This window comes from Dermochelys coriacea, chromosome 9, assembly GCF_009764565.3.
Source record: "Dermochelys coriacea isolate rDerCor1 chromosome 9, rDerCor1.pri.v4, whole genome shotgun sequence".
In the NCBI taxonomy this organism is placed as follows: domain Eukaryota; kingdom Metazoa; phylum Chordata; order Testudines; family Dermochelyidae; genus Dermochelys; species Dermochelys coriacea.
In genome coordinates this window covers 37,449,905-37,461,104 of record NC_050076.1, presented here as the reverse complement: position 1 = coordinate 37,461,104, position 11,200 = coordinate 37,449,905, and the positions used below count along the sequence as shown (strand labels likewise).

The following is an 11,200-nucleotide window of genomic DNA, read 5'->3' as shown; positions in this document are numbered from 1 at the left end:
ACACAAAAATGCTCTCAAACAAGTAGGAAGGCAACTCAGTTGTAGGCAAACCCATCAAGTGCTCTTCCTTGGAACACTTTGCTGATACACTGTTCCTAAACGATATCCTCCAGGTGTTGATAATAATACTGTTTAACTTGCATCCTTTGAAGTGTGGGAAAGGACCTTGTAGGGGGGAGCTGAGATCTCCTCCCGAGGTACATTTTTGAAAACACCTGCCATTAGGTGCAATTTGGGGCACTGCAAAGACAAAATATTTGCTCTTCAAACATATTTTTGAAGCTTTAGGGATAAGTCATCCACGGCAGGACTGGTTTAGCAGATTGCAGAGAGGCTTAGCTCCATCAGGCTAGGGAAATCAAGAAAACCATCCTTTCAGTTGGTGGTAGAATTTTAACAAATGGCTCCCAGGAGTCCTGCCCACAAATGCTCACCAGCACATCGCTGTGATACCTTGGCTTCTCTGACTGTTCATAATGCACTTTATTTTTTCCTTTGTACAAAAACAGATATAAAATTTAAATCCAATACAAAGTGAATACTAGCAATGACAAGTTTACATTACAGTAAAATAGGACGTCAATGCAAATGTGTTATCTATCAAGACATTAGTTCTTTAAAACTTTACCTCAGTGGTACATGCATTATATAAAATAAACTGCTAGAGCTTTTCATCTAGTTCCACAAAAGATACCCAATCATCAAGCCATTCAAGGGCAAAAATAGTGTTGAAGGGACATCTACAAACCCAAAGACATTTTCCACAGAAAAATCAATGCTAATAGAAATGGTTTGTTTAGTCATGCTCTTGTTAAAACCCTCCCACAAGAACTATGCATAAAATTCTTAGGACAGAAAAAGCTCAGTAAGTTTGTTAGCATAGGCAACCATTCAGTAGTTCAAAGAATCTTTTAGATATTTTGAAAAGGTATCATAGTTTTCAATTTGTATTTTCCCATAAAACCAGAACTACATTGACTCCTTTTTCAAAATCTAGTCACAGCTGGCTAAAAACTAGTTCTTGAGTGAAGTAAAAGTAGTGTACGAAAATATTTAACGGAACTAGCAAGGATGTATCAAATGAGTCTCTACTTTGCTTCTTAAGGAAAACCTTTTCCATACTCAAGGTTTGTTTATTTGTCCCATAAACAAGACTGCACCTGAGGGATTAAATAAAGACCAATATTACTACATATATCCAATTTGTAAGTATTGTAGAGCATTCACTGAAAAATACATTTACAGGATGTGTTCAAATAAAATCTAGGTAAGAAGGCTGTTTCACACTCCATGAGCTTTCTTTGTTTTGGTCAGGGGAACTGTAGATTAACAAACTATTTGTTTTTAGGTGAGCGTGGAGAGTATATGAATATAGATTCTCCCAAGAACCCTCCCATACACTTTAAGGTCAGAAGGGACCATCATGATCATCTAGTCTCACCTCCTATGGAGCAGGTTTTCCAGTTCTTCTGGTTTATTTTAAACAAAGTTAAAAGCATAATACAGAAGCATCTTTTATATTTGTTTTAGCAACACCTACTGGACAGCTTCAAGTTTTCCCACCTAGAAATTACAGTTTGCATGTAGCCATTATATTGTATGAACTCAACTTGCATGCAAAATACAAACATTGCTTACCTGTAGGATTGTGCCGGATGAAAAATACAAATGGTCTGTCTACTATAAACCAAGGAGGGGAAGACCTGGCTATTAAAATTGCAGCTTCCAAAGAAAGTGAAAGAAGAGAAAAATGGGATGGAAAATTAAACAAGTCAAACGCTGTCACACTATAAACAGTTCAAATATGAAGCATCAAACAGGTTTATGATTTGCATTAGATATTTGTTTGCTCCTGTAGACGTTCCATTTCACTATCATGCATCAGTTTATCGATTGTTTTATAATCATCAGTGGCAGCATGGGTCAGCCACAGGAGGCCATTTTATCCAATGCTATCTATTGCAAATGAGCCTCCTTATATTGCTCACCAGAACCACACAATCCATTAAAAAAAAATATCAAAATTCAAGATTGTTCCCCTACAGGAAAACCCAGCTGCCATCTTAGAGCAGTGTGGCATAAATGTGTGTCTCTGGAACGGCACAAGGAGGCATATTAGGAGCCAAGGATTTGGCCACTAAATTTTAAACTCGATGCTGTTCTATAAGTAGCCAGTGGAGTAAAGAGACGGTTTACAATTTATGGAAGGCTATGTTTAACTAATTCTGTATTGACCTAAAATTCACTTTAAAAAAAAACCAAACCAAACAAACAAAAAAAACCACCTCTCAATGGTAAAATTCACTTGATTTTTTACTGCCCTTTCTGAGTACGTGCTTCTTCTGAAGTGATCTCAATTTAAGCGTTCACAAAAGGTTTCCTATTTCAGAGAAAATCTAATTAATTTTTTTAGTATAGTTACTTTTAATTAAGGATTAAATTAAACCAGAGAGAGAACTACTTACTTGTTGCTGCAGAAGCTTTGGTTCCATCTTCACTAACTTCAATTTTTGCTTTTTGCAAAATATGAGATACATGAAGGCTTTCCGTTCCTGTGTGACCAAAACAAGAACAGCACTTGTGTTAACATGCAGTTATACATTTGTTATACTGTATGTAAAGTTTTCCAAAGTAGTAAGTTTCTTATATCTGATAGACCAACTGTATAGCAGAGCACGAGAAGGTTGCTACAATTCTAGCAAAGACTAGGGTTGCCAATTTTCTATTCACACAAAACCGAACACCCTTGCCCTGCCCCTACTGCACCTTGTCTCAGAGGCCCTGCTCCCCTGTCACTCCCTCCCCCCCTTCCTTCTGTCATGCACCCTCGCTCGCTCACTCATTTTCAACGGGCTGGGACAGGATTGGGGTGCAGGGGATGATGGCTCCAGCTGAGGGTGCAGGCTCTGGTGTGGGGCCAGAGATGAGGGATATAGGATGCAGGAGGCTGCTCTGGGCTGGGACCCAGCGGTTTAGAGGGTGGGAGGGAGATCGGGGCTGGAGTAGGGGGGCTGGGGCACAGCGGGGGGTGTGAGGGCTCCAGCTGGGGTGTGGGCTATGGGGTGGGGCCAGGGATTAAGGGTTTGGGGTGCAGGAGTGTGCTCTGGGCTGGAACTGAGGGTGATGGGGATGGGAGGGGGATCAGGGCTGGGGCAGGAGCGGCGGAGGAGGGTCAGGGGTGCAGGCTCCCAGCGGCACTTATCTCAATCAGCTCCAGGAAGCAGCGGCATGTGCCCCCTCCGGCTCCCACGCAGAGGTGCAGCCAGGCGGCTTATGTGCTGCCCCATCTGCAGACGCTGCCCCCGCATCTCCCAGTGGCCATGGTTCCCGGCCAATGGGAACTGCAGGGCCAGCGCTTGGAGTGCAGACAGCATGCTGAGCCCTTTGGCTGCCCCTACGCATAGGAGCTGGAATAGGGACTTGTCGCTGCTTCCGGGAGCTGTGTGGACCCATAGCAGGCAGGGAGTCTGCCTTAGCCCCGCTGATCAGACTTTTAACAGCCTGGTCAGCAGTGCCGACCGGAGCAGCCAGGGTCCCTTTTTGACTGGGTGGTCTGGTCAAAAATGGGACACCTAAGAATCCTAGTAAAGGTTGAAATCATGGTGGAGGCAAGAGGATTTCATCCTATTGTTAAGATGCAGTTGCTGGATCTGACCACTACATAAGCAGCCAATCTGATGACACCAAGCAGAGAAAGCAAACAATATGCTTCATGTAAGGGAATGGATTAGTGGGACTTCTGCATGACTCTTTCTTATATAACCATAGTATATCAGTTATTAAATTGAGAAGTATTAACACAGGCACAATATTGCTATTAGTTAACACGTACATTAGCCAAAGCACAGAAAGGGTGCTAATATGAAGTTTAACACACTAAACAAGTCTGCTATGGCATTTGTGAATACATGACATTGTAGTGTTAGCACGTTCTTGTGTATATAATTAAAACAAACACATGGTGATGGACAATGTCCAGAATCAGAATCTATTGCCCTGGCTTTATTTAGTGATGCAGAAATCAGTGGCACTGATTAAGTGCATTATGTTTATGATGACAGTAATAAAATAAATGGGATAGAAAATGTCTAGATGACTGGGGGACATGGTTTACCCCAAAGATGCAGCAGTACTAATCATTTAACTAAAAACTACTGGTACGATCTTAGATTCTGAGCTTATTTGGTGGTTTTAAAGGTAAAACTGAAAATTTGTAATCAGAGTAATTTTTTCTTAAATACAAAAGTTATAGCAACAGGTAACCTGGAATACAGTTTAAATTCATCCTAAATATCTTAAAAACTGTTTAAATAGAACACCTTGCTTCCAATAAAATAAAGGACCAAGGGCTGACAATTAATCGCAGTAAACTCACGTGTAACTCAAAACAATTAACTCAATTAAAAAAACTGCGATTAATCAGTTTTACTTGCACTGCTAAACAATACCAATACAAATTATAAATATTTTTGTTTTTCTACATTTTCAAATATATTGACTTCAGTTACAACAGTGTACAGTGCTCACTTTATATTTTATTACAAATATTTGCACTGTAAAAAGGATAAACAAAAAATAGTATTTTTCAGTTCACCTCATACAAGTACTGTAGTGCAATCTCTTGATCATGAAAGTGCAACTTACAAATGTAGTTTTTTAAATAACCGCACTCAAAAACAAAACAACGTAAAACTTTAGAGCCTACACGTCCATTCAGTCCTACTTCTTGTTCAGCCAATTGCCAAGACAAAAAGTTTGTTTACATTTACGGGAGATACTGCTGCCCGCTGCTGATTTACAATGTCACCTGAAAGTGAGACCAAGCATTTGCATGGCACTATTGTAGCCAGCATTACAAAGGTATTTATGTGCCAGATATGCTATACATTCATATGCCCCTTCATGCTTCGACTTGTACATTGCACTTTTATTACCGTGCAAATATTTGTAATAAAAATAATGTAAAATGCGCATTCTACACTTTGTATTCTGCATTGTAATAAAAATCAATACATTTAAAAAAGGTAGAAAAACATCCAAAATATCTATAATAAATTTAAACTGGTATTCTGTTAACATGTTTAACAGTATGATTAAAACTACAATTAATTGCAACTAATTTTTTTTAACCATTTGATATCCCTAAGAGGAACTTAATCTCTTATTTCAAGTGGAGAAGTGTATAAGAGATATAAATGAGTTGTGTTAACAAGCAAGGTCTTTTTGTTTTAGATAGGGTTTTTTTTTTTGTTGTTTTTTTTTTTTTGGAGTAACTAATCAGAAATCTGATGGGGATATAAAATTCATAGCCACAAGACATCCAGTTTTCTTTTAGAAGTCAGTGCTCCATTGTCAGAAAGAGAAAAAAGTTTATGGATCAATTATGCAGATCAATGACTGTTCCATTTTTACTCAACATTACCATCAATTTGGCAGACATCCTTCCTTTCTCTCAAATCCGTTGATACAAAGTTTATAAAACAAATTGTAAAAGAAAAAAGTGCCTCAATTACATCTTCCATTATAGTCTCATCTAACATGATATTTTTTGTAAGCCAAAAGGAAAAATATTGGAGAAAACGTAAGACTCTTACTGTGAAAATGCCTCATGACATTTTATTTACTTCTCGCAAGACACACCATAAGGTTAACTTTTTGTTATTAATTTAGAAGTTTGCCTTTTGGTGGAAATGTTTCAAAGCAGCAGGTTGTTTTAATGATTGCTATTGTAAAACAGTAGTTCTAGAAAACGTGAACAAAAACCAGAAGAAGAAGAAGAATTTAAACAAGAACCTACTTGTTATTTTTGCAAAGTTTGCCTTTGACTGCTCAAACATATCTGTAATGCCAAGTACTTTCAGAGGCTCCTTTAAATCGGTTTCTGCTACTGCTGTGAACCTGATTGAAGCATACAAAATAGAAAAGACATCAGAATTATGACAACGTTGCTTTAAGTGCTGAGAAGGACTATAGAAGAATTCCTTATTTTGGGGGCTGGAGAGGGAGAAGAGACTGGAAGATATTAGTACTCACTTGGGTAAAATAACTTGCACTCTCTTTTGTATCATGGTTGTCATCCAGCTCTGTATTGTTTTTGTGCTGATGTGAGGAATGATGGCAGAGAGAGGGGTCGTGCTTTCTGTAGGCAGAGCAATCAACATACTGATGCTTTCGCCATGGTAAGGCAATTCAATTATGTTATACCACAAGTCATTTGGGGTACTTGTTGTGCCTAAGGAGAAGGAGAGAGAGAAGTCAATTCTCAAACAGTTAAAAGCCTTCAACCTCGGATATTCAAAAGCAGTGAGTAAAAATGTTAAACCTATTGGCAAAGCTTTAATACTATTGTAACTGTGAAGTCTCGATATCACAGTTGGGTTACCATCTTCCAGCAGAGTTCACTTACATAAGAAGCATGGAGTCTATATAAATGTTAGATTTTGAAAATGCAATGCAAATAGAGCCAAAAAAAAAATCTATTCTATGGTGTCTCAGATTAGCTTCTACAAGTTACATGAATATTACTTGGTGGGTTGTTGGAGTTTCTTTGAAAATATAAAATAGCCATGATGCAGCCTGCTTCAGAGTCTCATCAGCATCTACTGAAACGGTAGCGGGTGGGAGACGTGATGGAAATAACAAAAGACCGTTCAAAAGAGCACAAGATTCCTTTTGTAAAACAGGTTCTCTTTTCCTCTAAGGACTATGGTACACTGGGGATCAGAAAGAGTCTTTAATAGTCTCTGCCAACTGCCAAACCATCTGCATTTGAACCCCATTGAATCTTGTGCTGCTTCTGAACTGCGAGTAAAAGAGCCTACTCTACAGTTCACCAAGGAGACTCCCCTGGAAACAGTAAGGTAGGCAAGTAAAGGACACAGATAAGAATAAGAACAGAGGACAGCAAAAAGAGACGAGCTTAACCCTGAACTACACTAGGCGTTGAGGTCAAATTTAGCAGCGTTAAATCAATGTAACCCTGCACCCGTCCACATGACTAAGCCCTTTTTTTCGACTTAAAGGGCTCTTAAAATTGATTTCCTTACTCCACCCCCGACAAGGGGATTAGCGCTGAAATCGGTTCTGCTGGGTCGAATTTGGGGTACTGTGGACGCAATCAGATGATATTGGCCTCCGGGAGCTATCCCAAAGTGCTCCATTGTGACCGCTCTGGACAGCGCTCTCAACTCAGATGCACTGACCAGGTAGACAGGAAAAGGCCCGCGAACTTTTGAATTTCAATTTCCTGTTTGTATGGTCACCTGCAGCTTGCCACACTGGACAGAGCTCATCAGCAGAGGTGACCATAATGGAGTCCCAGAATCGCAAAAGAGCTCCAGCATGGACTGAACGGGAGGTACAGGATCTGATCGCTGTATGGGGAGAGGAATCCAAGCTATCACAACTCCGTTCCAGTTTTCAAAATGCCAAAACATTTGTGAAAATCTCCCAGGGCATGAAGGATAGAGGCCATAACAGGGACCCGAAGCAGTGCCGCATGAAACTTAAGGAGCTGAGACAAGCCTACCAGAAAACCAGAGAGGTGAACGGCCGCTCCAGGTCAGAGCCTCAAACATGCCGCTTCTATGATGAGCTGCATGCCATTTTAGGGGGTTCAGCCACCACTACCCCAGTCTTGTTGTTTGACTCCTTCAATGGAGATGGAGGCAACATGAAAGCAGGTTTTGGGGATGAGGAAGATGAGGAGAAGGCGGCTGTAGATAGCTCACAGCAAACAAGCGGAGAAACCAGTTTTCCCAACAGCCAGGAACGGTTTCTCACCCTGGACCTGGAGCCAGTACCCCCCAAACCCACCCAAGGCTGCCTCCCGGACCCACCAGGCGGAGAAAGGACCTCTGGTGAATGTACCTTTTCAAATACTATACAAGGTTTAAAAGCCAGCATGTTTAATGATTAATTTGCCCTGGCATTCGTGGCTCTCCTAGATATATTCCCAAAGCCTTTGCAAAAGGTTTCTGGGGAGGGCAGCCTTATTCCATCCACCATGGTAGGACACTTTACCACTCCAGGCCAGTAGCACATACACGGGAATCATTGTAGAACAAAGCATTGCAGTGTATGTTTGCTGGCATTCAAACATCATCCGTTCTTTATCTCTCTGTGTTATCCTCAGGAGTGTGATATCATTCATGGTCACCTGGTGAAAATAGGGTGCTTTTCTTAAGGGGACATTCAGAGGTGCCCGTTCCGGCTGGGCTGTTTGCCTGTGGCTGAACAGAAATGTTCCCCACTGTTAGCCACGCCGGGGAGAGGGGGGGCAAAATGCGACCTTGTAACGAAAGCACGTGCTATGTATGTAATGTTAACAGCAAGGTTTACCGTGAAAGAGAGTGTACCCATTGTTCTATAAAAATGTGTCTTTTTAAATACCATTGTCCCTTTTTTTTCCCCCTCCACCAGCTGCATGTGTTTCAAGGATCACAGGATCTTCTCCTTCACAGAGGCTAGCAAAGATTAGAAGGTGAAAAAAAAATGCACTCGCAATGAAATGTTCTCTGAGCTCATGCTGTCCTCCCACACTGACAGAGCACAGACGAATGCATGGAGGCAGACAATGTCAGAGTGCAGGAAAGTACAAAATGACCGGGAGGAGAGGTGGTGGGCTGAAGAGAGGGCTGAAGCTGAAATGTGGCAGCAGCGTGATGAGAGGAGGCAGGATGCAGTGCTGAGGCTGCTGGAGGATCAAACTAATATGCTCCAGCGTATGGTTGAGCTGCAAGAAAGGCAGCAGGAGCACAGACCGCCGCTACAGCCCCTGTGTAACCAACCGCCCTCCTCCCCAAGTTCCATAGCCTCCTCACCCAGGTGCCCAAGAACGTAGTGGGGGGGGGCCTCCGTCCACCCAGCCACTCCACCCCAGAGGATTGCCCAAGTAACAGAAGGCTGGCATTCAATAAGTTTTAAACTTTTAAAGTGCTGTGTTGCCTTGTCCTTCCCTCCTCCACCACCCCTCCTGGGCTACCTTGGTAATCATCCCCCTATTTGTGTGATGAATTAATAAAGAATGCATGAATGTGAAGCAACAATGACTTTATTGCCTCTGCAAGCGGTGATCGAAGGGAGGTGGGGAGGGTGGTTAGCTTACAGGGAAGTAGAGTGAACCAAGGAGAAAAACAGAACTTTCACACCATAGCCTGGCCAGTCATGAAACCGGTTTTCAAAGCTTCTCTGATGTGCACCACACCCTCCTGTGCTCTTCTAACTGCCCTGGTGTCTGGCTGTGCGTAACCAGCAGCCAGGCGATTTGCCTCAACCTCCCACCCCGCCATAAACGTCTCCCCCTTACTCTCACAGATATTGTGGAGCACACAGCAAGCAGTAATAACAGTGGGAATATTGGTTTCGCTGAGGTCTAAACGAGTCAGTAAACTGCACCAGCACGCTTTTAAATGTCCAAATGCACATTCTACCACCATTCTCCACTTGCTCAGCCTGTAGTTGAACAGCTCCTGACTACTCTTCAGGCTGCCTATGTATGGCTTCATGAGCCATGGCATTAAGGGGTAGGTTGGGTCCCCAAGGATAACTATAGGCATTTCAACATCCCCAACAGTTATTTTCTGGTCTGGGAAGAAAGTCCCTTCCTGCAGCTTTTGAAACAGACCAGAGTTCCTGAAGATGCGAGCGTCATGTACCTTTCCCGGCCATCCCACGTTAATGTTGGTGAAACGTCCCTTGTGATCCACAAGTGCTTGCAGCACTATTGAAAAGTACCCCTTGCGGTTTATGTACACGCTGGCTTGGTGCTCCGGTACCAAGATAGGGATATGGGTTCCGTCTATGGCCCCACCACGGTTACGGAATCCCATTGCAGCAAAGCCATCCGCTATGACCTGCACATTTCCCAGGGTCATTACCCTTGATATCAGCAGATCTTTGATTGCATTGGCTACTTGCATCACAGGAGCCCCCACAGTAGATTTGCCCACTCCAAATTGATTCCCGACTGACCGGTAGCTGTCTGGCGTTGCAAGCTTCCACAGGGCTATTGCCACTCGCTTCTCAACTGTGAGGGCTGCTCTCATCTTGGTATTCTTGCGCCTCAGGGCAGGGGAAGGCAAGTCACAAAGTTCCATGAAAGTGCCATTACGCATGCGAAAGTTTCGCAGCCACTGGGAATCGTCCCAGACCAGTAACACTATGCGGTTCCACTAGTCTGTGCTTGTTTCCCAAGCCCAGAACCGGCGTTTCACCGCATGAACCTGCCCCATTAGCACCATGATGCCCACATTGCCAGGGCCCGTGCTTTGAGAGAAGTCTGTGTCCATGTCCTCATCACTCTAGTCACCGTGCTGATGTCGCCTACTTGCCTGGTTTCGCTTTGCCAGGTTCTGGTGCTGCATATACTGCTGAATAATACGTGTGGTGTTTAATGTGCTCCTAATTACCAAAGTGATCTGAGCGGTCTCCATGCTTGCCGTGGTATGGCGTCTGCACAGGTAACTCAAGAAAAAAGGCGCAAAACGATTGTCTGCCCTTGCTTTTACGGAGGGAGGGAGGGAGGGAACGGGGGCCTGACAATATATACCCTGAATCACCCGCCATAATGTTTTAGCCCCATCAGGCACTGGGATTTCTACCCAGAATTCAAATGGGCGTGGGAGACTTCGGGAACTGTGGGATAGCTATCCACAGTGCAAAGCTCCGGAAGTCGACTGTTGCCTCGGTACTGTGAACACAGTCCGCCAACTACATGCACTTAGAGCATTTGTGTGGGGACACACACTCAACTGTATAAAAACGCTTTCTACAAAACCGACTTCTATAAATTCAACCTAATTTCGTAGTGTAGATATACCCTTAGGAACTTAGATACTGCCCTGGATAGGACTGCCAGCAATTTGTAAGCACAAGATGCACAACAGATTGTGGCAGGCCGACTATCTGTAATGTGCAGGACCATATTCAGTGTGTAAAAAAACATGGGGTATCATCCAAAGGCCACTGAAGTCCATTGGGATCTTTCCATTATTTTTAAAAGATGCAAAATCCTGTTAGTGTTTTAAAAGGCAGTTTTCAGTATGGGAACGTTCAAAAAATTATTGGATTTTTTTGTCCCATGTGATGCTATTTTAGCAGCAGTTTATTGTGGTTAGACATAAATCCAATGGTGCATCCTATAAAATAAATTCCAGCCAATATACTGAATAAAACTTGCCAGCATAAACACCTACATCCA

At 42.7% G+C, this 11,200-nt stretch overlaps 1 protein-coding gene across 1 annotated transcript in view; it reads right to left on the bottom strand.

Annotated features, from left to right (window-relative positions):
- Positions 1-464: 464 nt before the first annotated feature.
- SERPINE2 (serpin family E member 2) overlaps positions 465-11,200 on the bottom strand; it is a 44,123-nt gene continuing 33,387 nt past the window's right edge. Inside the window, exons 5-9 of the mRNA XM_038417555.2 lie at positions 6,034-6,232; positions 5,798-5,898; positions 2,466-2,552; positions 1,639-1,722; positions 465-1,160 (exon numbers count right to left, since the gene is read on the bottom strand). Of these exons, the coding sequence (XP_038273483.1) occupies positions 1,123-1,160; positions 1,639-1,722; positions 2,466-2,552; positions 5,798-5,898; positions 6,034-6,232 (509 nt within the window). The 3' untranslated portion in view covers positions 465-1,122. The remainder of the gene's footprint in view (positions 1,161-1,638; positions 1,723-2,465; positions 2,553-5,797; positions 5,899-6,033; positions 6,233-11,200) is intronic.